The 23,321-nt window shown below is 50.3% G+C and overlaps 1 protein-coding gene and 1 non-coding gene across 2 annotated transcripts; both read right to left on the minus strand.

Moving 5' to 3' along the window:
• Positions 1–769: 769 nt before the first annotated feature.
• LOC141977148 (trypsin-like) lies at positions 770–22,429 on the minus strand. The gene is made up of 5 exons (XM_074938481.1): positions 22,390–22,429; positions 19,441–19,600; positions 2,492–2,745; positions 1,186–1,322; positions 770–949 (listed from the first exon to the last, which is right to left on the minus strand). Exons 1-5 carry the CDS (start codon positions 22,427–22,429, stop codon positions 770–772), a joined length of 771 nt encoding a protein of 256 aa, XP_074794582.1.
• Positions 19,003–19,130, minus strand: LOC141977622 (U6atac minor spliceosomal RNA). Its single transcript, XR_012636250.1, has one exon. It is a non-coding gene; the product is annotated as a U6atac minor spliceosomal RNA (small nuclear RNA).
• Positions 22,430–23,321: the final 892 nt, after the last annotated feature.

A 23,321-nucleotide genomic window follows, 5' to 3' on the forward strand; every position in this document is an offset into this window, starting at 1 on the left:
CGTCCCTCGCATTCTATTAGATTTTTTTAACTGCTACTGGACATTGAGTGGACGTTTTCAGAGAACTATCCACCATGACTCCAAGCTCCCTTTCTTGCATGGTAATGGCTAATTTAGACCCAATCATTTTATATGGATAGTTGGGATTATGTTTTCCAACATGCACTACTTTGCCCTTATCAGTGTCGAATTTCATCTGCCATTTTGTTGCCCAGTCACCCCCAGTTTTGTGAGATCCCTTTGCCACTCTTCGCAGTCTGCTTTGGACTAGCTTGAGTCATTTTGGATCGTCTGCAAACTTTGCCACCTCGCTGTTTACCCCTTTTTCCAGATCATTTAGCTAAAGCCGTTGCCGCGGTTATGTATGGCACGCCCACTCGGTGTTTAAGCCACACCCACTCAGTGTGGTGCTCTGTCCCCCTCTTCTGGGGACTGGGATGCATCTAGAAGTTGATAAGCCTTCGAACAGAGCTGGTTCTTTTAGCTCAGGCGGCAGCGGCCCAGGATTTTAGATGCAGAGTCGTGGGTTCGAGCCCCACTGTCAACCTCCCACATGGGTGCATCGACAGCAAGGCTTCCTATGGGGACGGGAAAGAGGGGCTATGTCTCAGATGGAGGAAGAGAGCAGATGCAGACAAGAAAGTGACAGAGGCTGGTAGATCCGGTCCTAGGTGCAAAGGAGACAATGAGCCATGGGTGTTTTTTCACACTGTTTATTACAGGAATCTCAGTTCCCTGGGGAAGAGGCAGTGGCAGCTGTGGCTTGCTTCTAGCAGGTGATGGAGGCTTGGTTGCCGGAGTTCTCCCTTATAGTGCCCCGGATCCAGCTGGTGAATCTGCAGACTTTGGTGTAGACGCCCGGCTTGCCTTTTGGTGCGCAAACCTGTGATCCCCACGAGACGATGCCCTGGAGTTTCCCATTGCAGACCAGCGGGCCACCAGAGTCACCCTGCATGGGGGAAGGGGGATGGGGAGGTGGGGAGAGACAGAGAAACCATCTCCATGGTAATGATAAGACCACTGAGCTCACCTCATCAGTAGATCTCACAGAACTTTACAAAGGAGATCGGGATCCGTTAGTGATCCGGTTGAGATGCATTTCCAATTCCGATGGAAAGTTCCCCAAAGGTGACCTCGGGGGTTTGCTCTTATCTTCCCCTTCCCCACTCTGCCCCCCACCCTTACCTGGCAGGAATCCACACCTCCTTCCTTCACACCAGCACATAGCATGTTTTCGGTGACGGCCCCGGGGTAAGATTTATCGCAGTCCCTGTTGCACTGGATGTAGACTTTCCCACACTGCAGAATGTTGGGGTACTGCACTGGAACAAAAAGTCCCGAGAAGTTCACTGATGAGTTAAAGGGTGAGAGAAAATGCTTTCGCCCATCTAGACATAAAGCAGCATCTGTGTCTCAGTGACCACTCAGCACTTTGGTTCCAAGGGGAGCTTCATCTGAGAAAGAACTGGGGCTGTGTGATAAATTCTAACTTATGGGAGTGGAATCTTTCCCTGGGAATTTCAGAGTGGCCTAGGTGAGTTAGGTGCACAAAATCCCAGCCTTCATGGTTAGGGGTTGGTGGTAAAAGGGGAAGAAGGAGAGTGGGGATTGCAAATGTTGTTGTTTCCAAATGTTTTTTTTTCACAGTTGTGTCATTGAAAATAAAAAATGCATCAAACATTTGAAATTTGGAAATCATGTCAAAATTTCAAAGTTTGGAAATCTCGCCAACTTTTTTGAAGTCTGGGGAGAAAAAACATCCACATTTGGAAATTTGGACTCTCGTTGAAATTTCAAAATTTGGAATCTTATTGAGATTTTGAAACGTGAAATCTTGGCGAAATTTGGCAAGCATGTCAAAAGATCAAAACTGCCTTGCAAATCTCATTGAAATATTGAAATCTGCTAGTCACATTGAAAAACTGAAATTTGGAAATCTTGTCAAAATTTTGAAATTTGAAAATCTCATCAGAATTTCTAAACGTTCAAAATTTGACCAGTCAGTTGAAAAGTAGATGGGAAATGGTCACAAAAATTGTAGATACATGGCAGTGAATATTAGGTAGGGAGGACCCCAGACTGTGGTAAAATGTTGGCTTTGAAATAAAGGGACAAATACAGAAACATCTGATTTATTACTGTCACAGAATTCAAAGTGCCTCAGAAAGTATCTATATATCCATCCATCCTTATACACATTCACCTGTCTTTACGCATACCTATCATCCATCCATCTCTCGTCAGACACGTCCATCCATCCATCATGACACACATCTATCTATCTATCTGTCTTGGCCAGGAACACCTACCCAGTGCACGGTGCCATAGTATGTCGGAGGAGCTCCAGAGAGGTCTGAAAGGCCATCGCAAGGGTGTTCAAAGAACTCTCACTGCAGAACATCTGCGGTGCTCGCCCTCATTCCTGCAGGACCCCATATTCCCTCCGCCTCCCTTCCGCCCCCCAGCGCCCCATTGCAGATTGCTCCTGTACCTTTAAGGGTCCGGACCGTGCCCCATCCGGACACCAGGCATTCCGTGTTGGGTTCAGGGCATCTGTCAGGCAGGCGGATGGTTTTGACGTAGTTGTTGAGGTTGGCAGTGCTCTGCAGCTTCAGCAGCATGATGTCGGAGTCGTGCGAGGTGATGTTGTAGTTAGGGTGAGGGAAGGATTGGGTTGATTTGATGCACTGCTCTGTCCCCTCGCTGGTCCTCAGGCTGTACTCCCCCAGGCGAATGGAGATGGGTCTGTCGCAGGGACATGGCACAGGGAGCAAGATAAAAATAGCTGAGACCTCACCTGGGACCTCCCCTCTTCCCACCTTTCCTCCTTCTACAGCTGGGGACTCTCTCCTGGGTAGCAGTGACTCTGAAAAAGATTTGGGGGTCATGGTGGGTAATTGGTGGCACACGAGCCGCAGCCCAAACAGCTAATGTGATCCTGGGAGGCATAAACAGGGGAATCTTGAGTAGGAGCAGAGGGGTTATTTTACCTTTATATTTGACCCTGGTGTGACCATAGCTGGAATCCTGTGTCCTCAATTCAAGAAGGATGTTGATCAATTGGAGAAGGTTCAGAGAAGAGCCAGGAGAATGATTAAAGGATTAGAAAACCTGATTTATAGTGAGAGCTCAATCTAGTTAGTTTAACAAAGAGAAGGTTAAGGGGTGACTTGATCCCAGTGTATAAATACCTAGATATGGAATAAATATTTAATTACCGGCTCCCCAGTCTAGCAGAGGAAGGTCTAACATAATCCAGTGGCTGGAAGTTGAAGCTAAATAAATTCAGATGGGAAATAAAGCACAAAGTTTGAATGGTGCGAGTGATTAACCAGTGGAACAATTTACCAAGGGGTCTGGTGGTTGATTCGTCATCACTGGGAATTTTAAAATCAAGACTGGATATTTTTCTAAAAACTTTGCTCTAGGAATTATTTTGGGGCAGTTCTCTGGTGTGTGGTACCGGGGGGCGGGGGGGAGGGGCGCGGGGAATCACTTTTCCCAAAAATATTTTTGGTAAACATTTTAAAACCCATTTTTGGTGAAAAACAGTTGCAAAAACAATTAACAGGGTTTTTTAGTTTGTTCTATTTTCAAATACCCTTTTGGTTAAAAAAAATCATTTTTTTGAAAACTGTTTTTGATTAAAAAGCCTGTCTTTGAAAACCATTTTCTGTGCAAAAAAATCATTTTGTGAAAATCATTTTTGGTCCAAGTGTATGGTTTTCATTCAAAACCTGAGAAATTTAGCTGCAAATGAGAGTGCTTAAAAATTACATCTGATGAAAATTACCACCTAAAATTACCTTTCAACTGAAAAATGTTGGTTATAGCTACAACCTTCAAGCCACAAGAGCTAGCAATCCCATAACTCTTCACAATGGGAGACTAGTGAATAGCACATATTGAAGAACTCATTTCTGTGATGCTGTGTGTGAAATGCACAACAAAGGACTAACACAAGCACCTCCATTTTAGTAATGAAGATGGCTAGCCTTGAGGTTATGGTGAGAGTATGCTGTCTGAGAGACCTAGGTTCTAGTCCCTCCTTGAGCAAGTCACTTAATTTCTTTGTGTCTCAGTTTCCCCATCTCTACACTGCCCTAGTTCAGAGGGCTGTTGTAAAGATAAATAAGATTGTGATGCCACAGTGCTGGGGGCCAAGTAAGTACTGTAGAGTGATCAACAAAGAGCTGTTTTTAATGCTTCAGTTCTTCCCAGCTCAGCGATTTTTTGCTATTCACCCAACTCTATTCATGATAATTACGCTTAATGGAATACGGGAATATAATAATTATTATTATTATTATTATTATATAATTATAATATAGAGGGCATGTTCCAAACATCGCACATGCATGAACATAGCTCCCTGTGAGAAAGTGAAGCAAATGACATTAACCCCAGATGGGGAAACTGAAGCAGAGACTGATTACAGTCTGAAGTCATTTGCACATAGACTATCAGGGACTATAAGCTATGAAATTCATCTCAGCCCCATAAACCACGAGATTCTTCCAGGCTCCCAACAATATCTTTTCATCCTAGAAGAGCCAATCTAGTATACTGCTTTTGTGAATTTGTTCTGGAGTCCTTGGCTGGGTTTATACTACTGTTAGGGCGAGTTAAAATGTATGTTTTTTTGAGGGAATTTTGGATTTTTGGCTCAGTGAAATATTTCACACAAATTTCCCACTGAAAATGCCAATTTTTGTCAAAAAACAAAATGCCCAAAAACTGTAAAAAATTTGGCCATATATAGATAGATAGGTAGATAGATAGTCTTATTCTGAAATGGCACCGCTGCACCTGGTGAGAGTTATAGCATGGGAACCTTGTGTCCTCCCCGCCACCCCCCATTCTCCTCCACTTTCCAGGGTCTCCAGCTGGACTACATCTCCCATGATGCTCTGCAGATGTGCAACATTTAACCCTAAAAGCACATTGCATCACGGGAGATGCAGACCAATCAGGGAACCCGGCCTATGGAAGAGAATGGGAGCACACTGCAGCCCAACTACACCTCCTGTGATACACTGTGGCTGTGCGATATTAACACTTGTCAGTTGACCCAATGCTAGAGGAGACACTGTGGTGCATCATGGGAGATGTAGTCCGACCAGGAAATCCAGCCTATAGAGAAGAATACAAGCGGAGAGGTGTGAGACACCCAGACTATATCTCCCATAAGGCACTGCGGTGACTTTCCATATGGAAATATTTCAGATCTTGGATATTTTGCCAAAAAGCCCTCAAAATTTCCTGTGGAAAATTTGCAAAAAGATGATTTTTTTCCCCCTCCGCTTTCAGTGGAGGAAAAAAAACAACCCATTTTCTCACCAGCCCCAGCTGTACACACCCTTCCAGAGGGAGGGGAAGGGCGGATGAGCCCGGCTCCCTTTGCAAGGTCTCCTAATCCTCTGCCTTTCTACGTCGGATGCTTTTAAGTAGAGACGCCAGCAGCTGGTTATGGCTGGGTGGTGATTCCAACCAGAGACAGACCGCAAAGCCGCCACGTGAGATTTATCATCCCAAGCAATCTGGTGACTAAGGTCTACTCTGCCTAAGAAAAGCTGCCTGATGTAAATAATTACTGAGCTGATTTGACTGAGGGTTAAACCAGTTTCCGTGTGTCCACATTGTGGGGAGCAGGGTGTCCCGCCATTTCATCTAGACCAGTGGTGCCCAAACTTTTCCTCTCACATCCCCCTTACCAGTAATTGGTGTCCATGCCCCCCAGGCTGGGAGCAGAGTCATGACCAGGCCAGGGGCTGTGGGTGGGAGCAGAGCCGGTGTGATAAATGAAGGGGGGAGACACCCAGCCAGCCAGTAGCTATAAAATCCTTCTTAGTAGCTGTTCTCTAATTGCTCTACCTGTAAAGGGTTAAAAAGTCTCACTGCGATGCACAGGTAAAAGGAAGTGAGTGGGCACCTGGCCAAAAGAGCCAATGGGAAGGCTAGAACATTTTAAAATTGAAAAAAGACTCCCCTTTTGTCCATCTGTTGTTGTTCTCCCTGGGAGATGCAGACGGGGAAAGAGCGATGCTGTAAGAAGCTTGGGGCCAGGTATGAAAAATCCTCGGGATCATACCTAGAAATGACTCATTTGAAACCCCAGATATGTAAGCAGACCAGGGGGCCGGTGGCCAAGCAGAGGCTGAGAGTGGGAGCCAAGCTGCAGCCAGGAGCAGGGGCCAAGGGCTGAGCTGCAGCTGGAAGCAGGGCCACAGGGCTCAGAATGGAGCCGGGGCCACAGCTGCAGATGAGGGAGGGGCTGTGGGGGCTGGCATGGGCCTCGCTCTGTCCCCCCGGACGTTCCTCCACGCCCCATCCCACCATTTGGGGACCACTGCTCTAGACGGACCTAAGAACAGTTGAGTTAAAACCAGGGCAGCGTTTCCAGAAGAGGCAAGATTCTAAAATTTAACCTCCCTGGCAAATCTGCTTGGGCCTGTCCTGTACCTTGCTGCACTGCATCTTTTCTATAATCCAATAAATTAGAGCCAGCCGAGATCTGCTTCAGGACATCTGGCAAAGGGGAAACATGTTGGAATTTCTCAAGTGCAATATGCCTAGGCTTGGAAGGATATGATTTTTATTAATCAGTGTCGATTGCACTGCACACACACAGACCGTGGGGAAAATGTTTCCATGGATGATGATCAAAACGTAGCGAAAGGCAAAGTGAGGAAAATGTGGCTCAAGCCCTTTGGATTTCAGGCTCTTTGTTTTGTCCGATTTGTCACGCGATGCTGGCAATTTGTGTTTTACCGGCTACAAAGCGTTAACTTTTTGACTCCCCACAACTACTGCCGTTAAATAATCGTGTGATCCCTCCCTGTTGTTTGCCCCCTGCAATGATGAAAATTTAAATAACTAAGAACAGGGGGGAAAAGATGCTGGAAATGTATCATTTTGCACTACTGTGAAAATTTAAAATAATAAAAAAAGTACAAAGAAGCGTCAATATTGCCCTTCAAAAGGATCAAAAAATAAAAGCCAAATTCTGCCAAGCCCAAAGATGCAGGAGGGCAGGCTGGCTGGACCACGGATCTGATATGGGTTGAAGGCTGGGAGATACCTGGCTGGGTGGTCCCCTGTGTCTGAAATGGGGTGAGGAGATGGGGGACGCTGGGCTAACAAACAAACAACAAAACGCCGCCCACAATATATGTATTTTGATGTTATCATTTTCCTTACCTTATCCTCATATGGCACCACAAGCTGGAATACAGGGGTGTGAACTGGCAAGCGCTCCAATGTCCCAGGTTGCGCCATTGGCATATTAAATCTTTGAACTGGCTGAACAAAAACCGGCCAGGACGGTTGAAAACCGGCCAGGTGGCAACCCTAGAAGTGGGGGGAGGGCATACACCAGGCTAGACGGGCCATGCATCTAAGCTAGATTCATAGAGACATAGATTCCAAGGCTGGAATGGTCCACTGTGATCATCTAGTCTCAGCCCCTGCAGAGCTCAGGCCAGAAACCTGCCCCAAAACTAATTCCCAAAGCAGTTCTTTTAGAGAAACAGCCAGTGTTGATTTAAAATCTTTCAGTGATTGAGAACCCACCATGACCCTTGGTAAATTGTTCTCATGGTTAATTATGCCATATTTCCCATCTGAATTTGTCTAGCTTCAGCTTCCAGCCGCTGGGTGGTGTTAGACCTACCTCTGTGAGACTGACGAGCCCATTAGCAAATATTTGTTCCTCATGTAGGTGCTTATAGACGGGGATCACATCACCCATGACCCTTGTCTTTGTTAAGCTTTGTTAAGGCAGATGAAATTCAATGTTGATAAATGCAAAGTAATGCACACTGGAAAACATAATCCCAACCATACATGTAAAATGATGGGATCTAAATTAGCTGTTACCACTCAAGAAAGAGATCTTGGAGTCATTGTGGATAGTTCTCTGAAATCATCCACTCAAAAGCAAACAGAATGTTGGGAATCATTAAGAAAGGGAGAGATAATAAGACAGAAAATCTCATATTGCCTCTATATAAATCCATGGTACGCCCACACATTGCATACCACATGCAGATGTGGTCACCTCATCTAAAAAAAGATCTATTGGAATTGGAAAAGGTCCAGAAAAGGGCAACAAAAATGATTAGGGGCATGGAATGGCTTCCGTATGAGGAAAGATTAATAAGACTGGGACTTTTCAACTTGGAAAAGAGACGACTAAGGGGGGATATGATCGAGATCTATAAAATCATGACTGGTGTGGAGAAAGTAAATAAGGAAGTGTTATTTACTCCTTCTCAGAACACAAGAACTAGGGGTCACCAAATGAAATTAATAGGCAGCGGGTTTAAAACAAATAAAAGGAAGTATTTCTTCACACAACGCATAGTCAACTTGTGGAACTTCTTGCTAGAGGATGTTGTGAAGGCCAAGACCATTAGAGAGTTCGAAAAAGAAATCAATAAGTTCCTGGAGGACGGGTCCATCAATGGCTACTAGTCTGGATGGGAAGGGATGGTGTCCCTAGCCTCTGAAGCTGGGAATGGATGACGGGATGGATCACTTGATGGCTCACCTGTTCTGTTCATTCCCTCTGGGGCACCTGGCATTGGCCACCGTCGGAAGACAGGATACTGGGCTAGATGGACCTTTGGTCTGACCCTGTGTGGCCGTTCTTCTGTTCTAATAGACGGAGCTCCTGGATTCTCTCACTCTAAGGCAGGTTTTCTAACCTTTAATCATTCTCATGGCTCTTCTCTGAACCATCTCTGTTTTATGAGCTCATGGATCTGTTCTGGGGTGGGGGACACCCAGTTCGATGAGCCTCTGTAGCTGATCTGGGATGGGGGACACTGGGCTAGACAGACCTGACGTGGGAGGGGAGCCTGGGACAGATGGGTGCATGGGTCTGATTCGGGGGGGGCAGGGAAGGGTGGTGGATACCAGTCTGCATCCAGGGCAGCAAGGAGTGGGTGAGGATCCCGGCCTGGACTGGACTGGCCCATTGTTCCATCTCTAACGATTCCTGTGTTGCTCTTATATATTCCTCACGTACACCGTGTTGCCCTGATACCGTTGGCTGGCATTCACCGTCCTCAGGCGCTTTCTGTCAGTAATGCTCATGCCAGTTGGCATAGACGTGCAGGTGTGAAAATCCAGCTGCGTACACAAGGTCTTTAATTGTTTCCCAGATGCCACCGGGAGCAGACTATGGAGATGGCATTCATTCAGAAGAAAAGGCCTAATTCCATGTTTAATGATGGGCTGAGGTATAAAATCAGACTTTCGGATTTTGGGTTTCCTCCGATTTTCTGCCACTTAAGGCGACAGGGTGAATGGGATCTAGGAGTTTTGTGGACCATTCCCTCCCCCCCTCACATACACATTTTTTTCCTTTTTCTTTGTTTCCTTTTTCCCTTTTCTCCATCAGGGCTGGTCCAAATTTTTCTGGGGAAACTGTTTTTCGATGGAGAATTGTTTTTTGGACAGTGCAAAATTTACTGTGAAAAGTGTCTGCTCTCTGGAAGAATTTTAACATTACATCAAAAAGAGAACACCCCCAAACCAGCAAGTTGTATCTAAAAACGGCAAAACGTCAGTTTGGAAATACTGCCTCAGTGACTCATGGGAACTGCAGTTTAGTTGCCTCATGCCACTGTTTTCCTTTATGGGCTGGACTCCCCATCTGGACTACATCTCCCCTGCTGCACTACAGCAACTCACAAGTCACGGTGCATCATGAGAGCTGTAGTATTTTTCAAGCACTGAAAACAAAAGGCACTTAACTCCCAATCCCCTCGCCCCCACCCATTCCGTCCAGCATAAGGATTGGTTATTAAATAGATCACATTGACACTGAAAGGTTTCAGAGTAGCAGCTGTGTTAGTCTGTATTCGCAAAAAGAAAAGGAGGACTTGTGGCACCTTAGAGACCAACCGATTTATTTGAGCATAAGCTTTTGCTCAAATAAATTGGTTAGTCTCTAAGGTGCCACAAGTACTCCTTTTCTTTTTATTGACACTGAAGTGATGCAATTAGATGGATAAAGGACAAGGGGCGTTTGCTGACCCGATTGTGCTGGGCACTGCACAGACCCCAACCGAGATGAGGACATCACCACATGAGTTATACCCACAGTTATACTCTGCAGCCATGAGGGCTAGAAATTTACCTTTGTTTTTAATGAAAGTTATGAACCTGCAGAATCTGTAGATGTCGTGTCGGCTGCCGGCCAAACATAGTCCAGTGGCCACGTCTGACCTTCCTGCACCACATCAGGCTTTCCTTCCCCGGGGGCTCATGCTTCAAGATCTAAATTCCCCGTTACAAACAGGTTCCCCACTGCCAGTGATAATCTCGTGATTTTTCCTGCCAATCTCAGAATTTTTGAATCAATCTTGTGGGTTTTTTTGATGCCTGTCTCAGGACCTGTTTTCTGCCAGTCTCATGGTGTGTTTTTTTTTTTTAAATCACAGTTTCATAATTGTAACCCCAGCTCATTGTAATATCATGATTTTTAAATCAGTCTTGTGGTTTTCTGATGCCAATCTCATTTCTTGGCATAAAAAGCCAGCTCAGGGCTTTTCATGCCAACCTGTTGCTTTTTCTCAGGGCTTTGAGGTGAGGACACTGCTGGCTTTGCAGTGAGGCAGACATCTGAAAGCAAGGGACAATCTTTCCCCTGCCTGCATTTGTGCCATTCCAACCCTCTGGATTTCCAGCCCTTCCCGCCCAAGGCTACAGAGATACACCTACACAGGGCGGTTCTGTCTGCATCTCACGCCCCCGCTCAGCATCACCTTTGTGCAATTCAGGGGAGTGAAGGCGGTTCTCAAATCGACAGCTGTGTGGGTAATGGCAGATCCAGGCCTTGAGCCACGGAGCAGAGATTTGTTGGGGAAGGAAGAGAGGTGCTGGGGGCCTGGCCCCATTCACTCCAATGGAGTTACGGTTGATTGTCACCAGCTCGGGATCTGGCCCCATTGACTCCAATGGAGCTACGGCCCATTGACACCAGCTGGGGATCTTGCCCCGTTGTGTTAATGGCCTAGAGGTTGGGGGAAATGTCAGGTGGACGTTGTCCTTGGAGGCTACTGTGCTAAACTCAATGGTGTTTAAAAGAGCCCTGAATCCAGGTAGCTGAGATCAAGGGAATTAGACAGCAGGGCAGAAGCAATCTGGGGCGGGGCGGACAGCAAATTAGACAGAGATTTGCAACTGATCGGACTGCAGCCGAAAATACACGCATACTCTGGGCCGCATACTTATTGCAGATTATTCATGTTATTACTGCCTACAGGTGCCCCATTATGCCAGGTGCTGCACAAAGACATACCGAGACGCTGCATGGCTGCGTTCTGCTCTGGGCAGCACATTCGGGGCTAGGTGCTGAGCCCCAGCTCCCTCAAGGTATTTCAGTGCTTAACTGCTGCCCAGTGAGGTACTGAGGCCGAGAGACGCAGGGTGTTCTAGCCAAGAGGCCGGGAAATGATCTAGAAGGCAGAGGGACTGATTTCGGAGGGAAAGGCAAAGGCTGGGCTGGGCTAAGGTAGTTATGGTGCATCTACGCTGTGACCTGGGGTCATGGGGCTACAAAATTGCAGTGTAGAGGTGTGGGCTTGGGCTGGAGCCCAGGCTCCGAGACCCCAAGAAAGGGAGGGTCTCAGAACCCAGATCCAAACACCCACACTGCAGTTCTTAGCCCCGCAGACCAAATCACCTGAGCCGGCGACTCGATGCTGTGGGTTTTGTATCGCGTGTTTCGATGGGTATAAATTCCTGGGCATCCTTTGGAAAACCTGCCTCTTTAGCTGTGAGGACTATTCTCCCTGTCGCACAGATGGGGAAACCGAAGCATACGGAGGCTAAATGACTTGCCCAAAGTCACCCAGGAAGTCTGTAGCAGAGCAAGGCCTCGAACGCAGCTCTTCCCAAGATTGATCCTTGGAACAACTGCCCCAGGAGCGGGGGCAGGGCCAATTCTTTGTCATTCAGAAGCTTTCCGTCAAGATTGGGCGTCTTTCTCTCAAAGCTCTGCTCTAGCTCAGCCACCAGATATGGGCTTGAAATCTGTGAAGGGATGGCGTTAAGGGCACACAAGCAAGAGGGAGCTTGGGCTGCGTGCAGGAATCCTTGGGGGAGGTTCTCTGGCCTGGGCTAGGCAGGAGATCGGGTTGGATGGGCAGAACGGTGACTGCTGGCTTTGAAAACTATGAATTATAATGTGAAACTTTGCAACAGGGCATTTCTCAGTTGGAAAATGCTGATTCCTCAAAAGCAGATGTGTCAATTTTGATGAAATTTGGTTCTTTGGGAAGGAGCATTCTGATAGGTTCAAAACTGACGTTTTATAACCGTTTACCCAGCCTCCCTTACACATCTTAGCCCAGTGGTTTGCGCACTCTTCTTCAGTGTGGGAAACCCATACTCAGATCCCTTCTTCCCATCTAGCAAAGGGGAATTGAACACAGGTGGTCCACATCCAAGGTGAGTGCCCTAACCCATGGGCTAAAGGTTATATCACCTCCACTGGCCATTTTGGGGATGGCACCTAAGTCCCCCCTAAAAAAAGTTTGGGCCAAATCTATTCACTGAATTTGTGTTCAATTCACAAGTAATTTAAGGGCAACCAAGACTCCATTTTCCCCCAAATCAATTATTCACTGTCCAAAAAATATTTCTCCAGAAAAATTTGTCTTTGTGATTCTTCTTCTGCTCTAGGCAAAGTTAGCATTGTGCTTCTGGTGAATTAGGCCTGTCCTGTGTGTGTATCCCACAACCGGGAGCTCTTTTGCGTTGGTAAATCGCTAAATTAAAGTGAACTTTTGGAGGAATTAATTCATAGATTCAAAGACCAGAAGGGATCATCTGGTATCCCTCCTGTGTCACACAGACCAGAGAACTGCCCCAAAATAATTCCCGGAAACACATCCACTCTTGATTTAAAAGTTAGCAGTGATGGAGAATCCACCATGACCCACGGTAAATTGTCCCAGTGGTTAATTACCTTCACCGGTAAAAATGAATGCCTTATTAAGTGAGTCTCAGCAGAGCTGCATTAGAAATTTGCACCAGTTAAACTCTTTTTGGGGTGATTTACTTCAACCAGTGCAATTTCAGGCTGGGGTTTGCACTCTGAGTAGACTTGGGATAATTCAATTTGTCCCTGGGATTTGTCGGGTTTCATCTCCCAGCCATCAGATCTTGCTCTGCCTGCCTTTGTCTCCTGGGTTACAGAAACCTCGACCCTCTGAAATCTCGTCCCATTGGATGTGCTGATAGACCAGGATCAAGTATTTGCCTTCTCTGGGAGAAACTCAATAGATCGAGCTTCAGTGGCTGGCTGTAAGGCAATTTTTTCATCCCTTAGATTGTTCCTGTAGCTCTTCTCTGACCCCTCCCTGATCTCCTGACATCCCATAGGCACCATCTTTATGAGTTGCTGGGGGTTGCTCGACCCCTGCTCTGCCCCAGGCCCTGCCCCCACTCCACCCTTTCCCCCAAACCCCCACCCCGCCGCTTCCCACCCCAGCCCTGCCCTGTTCTGCCCCCTCCCCTGAGTGCGCCCTGCCCTCGCTCCTCCCCCTCCACCCCAGTTCCTCCTGCATACCGCTGAACAGCTGATTGCTGTGGATGGGAGGCACTGGGAGGGAGGAGGAGGAGCTGCTTGGTGGGGCTGCCAGCAGGCAGGAAGTGCTGCGGAGAGGGGGAAGGGGAGGAGCTGATTGTGGGGGGCCGCTGAGCACCCACTATTTTTTCCCGTGGATGCTCCAGCGCTGGAGCACTCACAGGGTCAGCACCGGTGTGACATCCTGTTTCATGAGTTCCCCATCCCCGCCCCTGAGCCAGGTGAGTCTCCAGCCACGGTCTCCCTAATGTCTTGTCCAGAGAGGGCCCCACCTCCCGGCTCCTACTTGCCATTCCTCTGGTTCTCCCGCCCAGGGTCACGCTCACTGTCAGCCACAGCATTGCCACAGCTCATGGGTGGTTGGTTCCACCAGGACGCCTGGGTCCTTCCCAGGGTCACTGCTTTCCAGGGTACAGCCCCCTGGCTTGGAATTGTGACCCAGATTCTTTGTTCATAGATGTGGGACCTGGCATAGGCTGGATTAACATGTGTGTTCTAAGAAGGAAACTTTTCCAAGGGAAATCTCTGTGGTCAAAAAATCTCGCAACAAAACTCTGATGCCAACATTTTTGATGTGATTTTCTTGTTTCATTTTGACAATCCTATGAAATGTTTGATTTTGAATTTACCATTTCAATGCATTTTCATTATATTATATTATATTATATTATATTATATTATATTATATTATATTATATTATAAAAATCAAAATGAAATGAGTGGATATTATTGAAATCAAACATTTATTACCTTATTTCAGCAAGGCAATTTGACATTCTCAAAATGAAACAGTCTGAACTGAGAATGGAGAGAAAGGCATAAAAGGGACATTGCCTATGTAATATTTTTGTTTGACGTGATTCCTTTCTAGAGCTGAGCAAATCATTTGCAACACATAATTTTTCTGACATACATGGGTGGTGCGTATCATAGACTGGGCAAAGCTGGGCCTCCCCAAACAGCCCTGCATGGCCCCGCCCATGCTCTGCCCAGAGGACACCTGCCCCTGCTTGCTGCTTCCCCCTTGGCCCCAGCCCAGGCAGGCTGCTCCTCTTCTGGGAAGAGCCCTGGGGCTGGGGCTAGGGCAGCCGGCCTGGAGCTGGGACTTGGAGTGGCTGGGGCTTTGCAGCGCTGGGGGAGCCCTGTGCGCTAGGGCACGGTGCCGGGTGCTGCAGGGCTGGGGGCTGCGTTGCCGGTGCTGCAGGGCTGGGGGTGCTGTGGCTGCCGGTGTTGTGGCTACCTGCCCTGTGCTGGGGGAGGGTTGGGGGCATTGGGGCTGGGGCCCTGGCGCCCGGCTCTCCAGGGCTGGGGGTCCTGGGGGCCACGCTGCCCACCTGGCACTCCAGGGCTGGGGGCTGCATGCTGCCCACCTGCCTGGCGCTTGGGGGCTGGGGGCCGCATGCTGCCCGCCTGCCTGGCACTCTGGGGCTGGAGGCATTCGAGCGGCCCGGAGCTGGGGGAGGGGGAAGGAGGGGCTCTGGACTTCAGCGGGGGCAGAGGGGTGGGCCTCGGGCAGAAGGGATGGACTGAGCCGGGGGCTAGCCTCCCCAAGTCTGTGGTTCCCCCACCACCTATGCTGACATATTGCATTTGTATTTCCCCCTTGAGCGGAGTACAAACACTGCAAGTATACACAAGCTTCTCCACGAGGAGAAATTCTCCCAGTCATCAGCCCGAAGCATTCAAAAATCGCGAGTCAGGCCCCAAAATCATTAGACGAGCTGGGCAAAGAAAGGATCTGTCGTTCACTGGCAAGTCTGAATAAGCGGAAAAAAAATTATTGAACCGAAAATGATTTTTTCCTAAATTTCCAGAGAATCCAAAAGCTAAAGAATTAATCACAGGCCAAACACAATGTTTCATTTGCCCTGAAACAAAATATTTCATTTCAATCCTTTCGTGACATTTTTAATTAAAAAAAAAAATCCTGCAGGAAATTGCTGAACAAAGAAGTCCTTTCGAATTGAAAAATTAAAACGTGTCATTTCAAAAATGACTGAATGCAATATTTAGATTTTTTTTCCTGAATTTTTATCTTTTAGGATTTTTCCCCCTGAAGCAATTGGGTGAAATCAACATGAATTAATGAAATCTGCATTTTTAGCTGAAAAATATCTGCATTGTTCACCAAAATTAAAAAAAGGGTTTAGTCAAAAGAATTGCCTGAGTCTAGTCAAAATAGGACTAAAATAGGACGTGGGATTCAACTCTCATCCCCGATTTGTTATAGACAATAAATCATTCCCCCAGAAGAGGATGCCGCGTGGCCTACTGCAGGGGCGGGCAAACGTTTTGGCCTGAGAGCCACATTGGGTTTCCAAAATTGTATGGAGGGCCGGTTAGGGGAGGCTGTGCCTCTCCAAACAGCCAGGCGTGGCCCAGGCCCTGACCCCTATCCGACCCCCCCGATTCTCGCCCCCTGACAGCCCCCCCGGGACTCCTACCCCATCCAACTCCCTCTGTTCCCTGTCCCCTGGTGGGCCCCTGGGACCCTTGCCCCATCCACCCCCCCCCCGCTCCCTGTCCCCTGACCGCCTCTGGACACCCCCCGACTGCCCCCCGCCGCCCCATCCAACCCCTCCTCTCATTCCTGACTGCCCCCCCAGGACCCCTGCCCCATCCAACCACCCCTTCTCCCTGTCCCCTGACTGCCCCCGGAACCCCTGCCCCTGACTGCCTCCCCCATCGCTCCATCCACCCCCCCCTCCTGACTGCCCCCCCAGGACCCCTGCCCCATCCAACCACCCCTTCTCCCTGTCCCCTGACTGTCCCCGGAACCCCAGCCCCTGACTGCCTCCCCCATCGCTCCATCCACCCCCCCTTCCTGACTGCCTCCACAGGACCCCTGCCCCATCCAACCACCCCTTCTCCCTGTCCCCTGACTGCCCCCGGAACCCCTGCCCCGACTGCCTCCCCCATCGCTCCGTCCACCCCCCCCTTCCTGACTGCTCCCCCAGGACCCCTGCCCCATCCAACCACCCCTTCTCCTTGTCCCTTGACTGCCCTCCCCGGAACCCCTGCCCCTGACTGGCCCCTGCCGCCCCATTCAACCCCTCCTCTCCTTCCTGACTACCCCCCTGGGACCCCTGCCCCCATTCAACCCCCCTGTTCCCTGCCCTCTGACCGCCCTGCTCCCTATCCACACCCCTGCCCCCTGACCACCACCCCGAACTCCCCAGCCCTCTATCCAACCCCCCCGCTCCCTGCCCCCTTACCGCGCTGCCTGGAGGACCGGTGGCTGGCGGCGCTACAGCCATGCCGCCCGCCTGGAGCCAGCCACCCACCGCGCAGCACAGAGCACCGGGTCAGGCCGCGGCTCTGCAGCCCCCGTGCCCAGAGCATTGCGCTGGCGGGGCAGTCAGCTGAGGCTGCCGGGGAGGGAGAACAGCAGGGAAGGGGCCGGGGGTGAGCCTCCCGGGCCAGGAGCTCAGGGGCCAGGCAGGAGGGTCACGCTGGCCGGATGTGGCCTGCGGGCCATAGTTTGCCCACCTCTGGCCTATTGTTTCTAGCCATAATGATGCAAACTACGAATGCTGGCTGATAACTTCAAAGCCATTTAATGCATTGGGATGTCCAATTCCCAGACAAATAAATGGGAACTGGGCATCAAAATCCAGTGGCTGGCTTTCAAATCCCAGCCTAACTCCAGATCTTCATTATAGTGTTTTGCTGGTATAGTAAAGGGCTTAAATGTTGCGGAAATCAGGGTTGGTAATATGCTAGAAATGACATTTATCGTGATTGGAGCTAGGCAATATTTTTCAGCCAGACCTTTTTTTCTAGTGAAAAATCCAAATTTGGCAACACTGACTATTTTACGAATTCGTGTCGGTTTCCAAATTGTTCATTTAAAACCAAAATATGAGAAAATCCAAAATGTTTCTTGTCGACAGTTGGAAATTTTGATTCAAAATTTCCCTTCATTTGATTTTGAAAAAACTTTAAAAAACGCTCCGTGTCAAAATGAAATCTTTCATTTCAGGTCAAACAAAAAGTTCCATCCCGCCCGAAACAAAAAAGTCTTGTTATACTTTTCAATTTGCTGTACATTGTGAAAAATGTCAACCCCACATAATTTCCCCCCGATTTTTCAGCATTGCCAGTGGACCGAAAAATCGATTCTTTGCTCAGCCGTATTTCAAGGCATCAAAACTGATATCGAGGGAGAAATTTCCCTTCTGCTTCCAGAACTGTCAACCCCACACATTCCAAAGTCGTGAGTCCAGCCCCCCAAAATCACGAGATTGGCTTAAAAATCAGGAAATTACTTGTAATTTTTTAAAACTACAGATCAAATACAGCAAGGAGCGCAGATTGTTATTATTTGTTTAAATTTACCATCTGGTTTCAGACTCTTTAGATTTCTCAAATTTTCCAGCTTTTCTCCCCAACTAGGAAGGTGGAAACTTACTTTTCTTATTATAATGGAAGCCGAGATACTCTCATAGTCCCTGGGCTCCAGGGGCTGGGACTTGGAGAAAAGCGCCACTAACTACTGGGGGACTAGTGATAAAATAGCAACGCTGGGCCTGAACCCCAGCTGGTGTCAATTGGTTGTAACCCCACTAGAGCCAATTTATGCCATCTGAGGATCTAGTTCACATTTCCAAGTACCTTATACAGATCAGGGCCCCATTGTGCTGGGCATTGCACAGACACACAGTCAGGGACAGTCCCTGCCCCAGGTGGGATCAGGGCCCCGTTGTGCTGGGCGCTGCCCAGACACAGCCAGAGACAGGCCCTGCCGGGAAGCTCGTATACTCTACAAAACCAAGGCCCCAACAGAGAGCAGGAGAAGGATCATAGAATCATAGAATCTCAGGGCTGGAAGGGACCTCAGGAGGTCATCTAGTCCAATCCCCTGCTCAAAGCAGGACCAATCCCCAACTAAATCATCCCAGCCAGGGCTTTGTCAAGCCTGACCTTAAAAACCTCAAAGGAAGGAGATTCCACCACCTCCCTAGGGAATCCATTCCAGTGCTTCACCACCCTCCGAGTGAAAAAGTTTTTCCTAATATCCAACCTAAACCTCCCCCACTGCAACTTGAGACCATTACTCCTCGTTCTGTCATCAGCTACCACTGAGAACAGTCTAGATCCATCCTCTTTGGAACCCCCTTTCAGGTAGTTGAAAGCAGCTATCAAATCCGCCCTCATTCTTCTCTTCCGCAGACTAAACAATCCCAGTTCCCTCAGCCTCTCCTCATAAGTCATGTGCTCGCTGGACTCTTTCCAATTTTTCCACATCCTTCTTGTAGTGTGGAGCCCAAAACTGGACACAGTACTCCAGATGTGGCAACACCAATGCTCAACAGAGGGGAATGATCACGTCCCTCAATCTGCTGGCAATGCCCCTACTTATACAGTCCAATGAGCCTTCTTGGCAACAAGGGCACACTGAAAAACTTGGTTAGATGCCACAAAGTACGTGGCAATGCCTTAACCATATGCATGTTGTAAAGGTCACTAAGACCTCTCCCATCCTTATCAAGGGGAGTGTGAACCTTCTCACCTTTCTTACTACACGTATGGCAAAACGTGTTCTGAATCTCCCACCTCACACATCCAGCACAGCTAGCTAGGGTCCTTATACAGCTCCCATTTCCATAGCTTCTAGGCCTCTTTCCCCTCATCAGCCCCCCTGTGAAGCAGGGCAGGGCTGTTATCCCCATTGTCCAGATGGGGGAAACTGAGGCACAGGCCAGCTCAGTGATCTGCCCAAGGGAAGTCGGTGTCAAGCAGGGAATGGAAGCTGGGTGTCCTGAGCACCCGGCTCAAGCTCTAACCGACGGGCCCCCACTCTCTGCGTCCCCCCTCCTGGCCCTGGGCTACTTACCGCGCAGTGTTGCAGTGGGCGGCCGTCAGCACCCAGCCGGGGTCGATCAACACCCCCCCACAGCGCACGATGTTGGCGGAGCCCATCAGGGCCACCTGGTAGCCTTGCTGTTGCCGGTCACAGGAATCTCCCCCGATGATCCGCTCGTCCTCAGCAGCCACTAAAGTGTGTGTGTGTGGGGGGGAAATGTCCGTGTCCGAGCTAGGTTGCCAACTGTCTAATTGCACCAACCCAAACACCCTTGCCCTGCCCCTGTCCCGCCCCTTCCCCAGGCCATGCACCTGGCCAGTCCTTTCTCCAAGGCCCTGCCCCCACTCTTTCCAGCCCCCCTCCTTCCGTCACTCGCTCTCCCCCATCCTCACTCACTTTCACCAGGATGGGGCAGGGGATTGGGGTGCGGTAGGGGGTGCGGGCTCTGGGTTGGGGAGTGGGGCTGAGGGGTTTGGAGCATGGGAGGGGGCTCCGGGGTGATCCTGGGGCAAGGGGTTGGGGTGCAAAAGGGGGCTCCAGGCTGAGCCTGGGGCAGGGGATTGGGGTGTGGGAGGGGGCTCAGGGCGAAGACTCTGGCTGGAGGGCGCTTAACCATGGGTGGCTCCTGGAAGCGGTAGCATGTCTGGCAGCGTCTCCTAGCTCAGGGGCGGCCAGGCGGCTTTGCACGCTGGTTCTGCCTGCAGGCACTGCCCCTGCAACTCCCATTGACCGCGGTTCCCCGTTCCAGGCCAATGGGAGCTGCGGAGTTGGCGCTTGGGGCGGGGGCAGCGTGTGGAGACCCCCCCCTGTCCGCGCCTTCTACTAGGAGCCGTTGCTGAGCCAGGCAGGGGTCCCTGGGGCTGGGCCAGGACCTGGAATGCTGCAGGGGGAGAGGGCAGAGGGATGGGGGGAGCTGGGATCACGGGGGATGTATGGGGGAGTGTAGGGGTTCAGGGATTGGGGGACATTGTTTGAAGATGTACGGACATGTGCGGAGCATTTTAAACGGTTGGTGGAGACTCCTGCTCATGGCAGCGTAGGCTCGAGGGCAGGGGATGTGGGGAGCACAGGGGGAGGCGCAGGGGAGTACGTGGGTGGGGAGCTCAGGGGGGTGGGGTGAGGGAATACGTGGGATGGGGGAGTACATGGGGTGAGGATCACAGTGGTTGGGGCGGGGGAGTACATGGGGTGGGATCACAGGGGATGGGGTGGGAGAGTATGTGGGGTGGGGTGGTGTGGGGAATTACGTGGGGTGGGGAGCTCAGGGGGTGGGTGGGGCAGGGGAGTACGCAGGGTGGGGAGCACAGGGGGTGGGGTGGGGCGGGGGAGTACGTTGGGGGTGCACAAACATTCTTCCTGAGCCATTAACCGTCCTTGCCCAGCCATCCCCTCGTGTCTGACCCTCCCATGCTTCCCCCAGAGCCAGCCCCCGAGCTGTCCCTCCTAGCTCCGCTCTGCTACCGCCCCGGGTCACCCACTGGGTGCTCGGCGACGGCGGGGCCTCCTGCCACGTCTCACAGACAGACAGACACGCTGGCATACACAGACGCATGCACGCACACGCAGTAACACACGCACGGTAACACACACGCACATACAGTAATGCACACAGATAGAGGCAGTAACGCACACACATACACAGGGACACACACATGCACACACATAGCAACACACACATGGTAACACACACATGCATATACAGTAACACACACACACAGTAACACACATACGCAGTAATGCACAAACACTCGCATGCACATACACAGTAACACACACAGAGTTACACACACATACTGTAACACACGCACACACAGTAGCAAATGCACACACATATACAATAAAACATACGCACACACCCAGTAACACACACATGCATGTGCACATGCCCCCCGCACTCATGTGTACACTTTTAACATGTACACACAGCCCTGTGGCTACACACACAGACACAGAAACACTCATAGAATCATAGAATCATAGAATATCAGGGTTGGAAGGGACCTCAAGAGGTCATCTAGTCCCACCCCCTGCTCAAAGCAGGACCAATTCCCAATCAAATCATCCCAGCCAGGGCTTTGTCAAGCCTGACCTTAAAAACTTCTAAGGAAGGGGATTCCACCACCTCCCTAGGTTACCCATTCCAGTGCTTCACGACCCTCCTAGTGAAAAAGTTTTTCCTAATATCCAAACTAAACCTTCCCCACTGCAACTTGAGACCATTACTCCTCGTTCTGTCATCTGCCACCACTGAGAATAGTCTAGATCCATCCTCTTTGGATCCACCTTTCAGGTAGTTGAAAGCAGCTATCAAATCCCCCCTCATTCTTCTCTTCCGCAGACTAAACAATCCCAGTTCCCTCAGCCTCTCCTCATAAGTCATGTGTTCCAGTCCCCTAATCATTTTTGTTGCCCTTTGCTGGACTCTCTCCAATTTTTCCACATCCTTCTTGTAGTGTGGGGCCCAAAACTGGACACAGTACTCCAGATGAGGCCTCACCACCGTCGAATAGAGGGGAACGATCACGTCCCTCGATCTGCTGGCAATTCCCCTACTTATACACCCCAAAATGCCATTGGCCTTCTTGGCAACAAGGACACACTGTTGACTCCTATCCAGCTTCTCATCCACCGTCACCCCTAGGTCCTTCTCTGCAGAACTGCTGCCGAGCCATTCGGTCCCTAGTCTGTAGCAGTGCATGGGATTCTTCCATCCTCATGCACAAACATACACAATTACTTTACTCATGTATACGCACATGTGCACACACAGAGACACACACACATCCCTGCACACGCTGACACACGCACTCAGACACAGACACTTACACACTTGCCTGTGCCATCTACAGACGCTCATGCACACCCCCTCATGCACACGGACGCTCGCCCAGTCACCCACACTCACGCCCACACCCACAAAGGCACAGCCACCCCCCCGCACACACACAGACAAACGCTCGCCCTCCAGCCCCCTTTCACCTGAAGCCAGCAGAAGCATCGCCGTGGCCAGCAGGACCATGTCTCGGGTGGGCAGGCGGCTCGGTGGCCTGGCCTCCTGGCTGCTCGAGGCTGGGTGGCACAGCTTGGCGGGGAGCCGATGGTTTATTAGCAGAGAAATTCATCACCCTTAAATCCCTGCCGGCCCCGCCTTCTCTTGTCACCGGTCCAGGAAAAGCTGAAGCTTGTTTGGCGGGGAATACGCCCTACCGATGGGTGCCTTGCCCCAGAGGCAGCGCGGAAACTGCCCTCGCTTGCCACGGCCTTCCTGGGACCCCCCGATCCGTGACTCAGAGGCCACTGGAGTGGGCACCACGAGGCTTGGACACAGGGCTGGCCTTACGGGTGGGAGATGTGGGCCACCGCCCAGGGTGCCATGGTTGGCGGGGTGGGCGCCGTCAGAGTGCCACAAGCTGGAGGGCCTGGGTGGAGTGCGGGCGAGCCGGGGGGGGCTGGATCCCCTGGCCAGCCAGACTGGGGGAGCCACCAGTCTGGCAGGGAGGCGCAGACAGAGGGGCTCTCCCCCTGCTAGGTGGTTGTGGGGTGGGGGGGGTATGGCTGGGAGAGCCCCCAGGCTCAGAAACTCCTCCCTGGGCAGCTTAGCTGGGCTTTGGGTCCAGGAGCTGCTCCTCACGCCCTGGTCTCCTCACGCATTGGTCTCAAATGCAAAGAAAGGGAGCCAAAAAACAAGTTTGCCCAGGGCGCCATGTTCCCTCAGGCCGGGCATTAGGGCCCTCACCTGGGGTGGCTGCAGGGCTGCGTTTAATGCCCTCCTCTGCCCCTGAATCCTCGAGAAGGTCACTGAGTTGCTCCATGCCTCAGTTTCCCCAGCTGCCTCCCGGAATAATAGCCCTGCCTCCCACAGGTGGTGAGGGCTGATAAATGCATTAGAGATTGCAAGGTGCCCAGGTTAT

Source organism: Natator depressus, chromosome 24, assembly GCF_965152275.1.
Source record: "Natator depressus isolate rNatDep1 chromosome 24, rNatDep2.hap1, whole genome shotgun sequence".
In the NCBI taxonomy this organism is placed as follows: Eukaryota; Metazoa; Chordata; order Testudines; family Cheloniidae; genus Natator; species Natator depressus.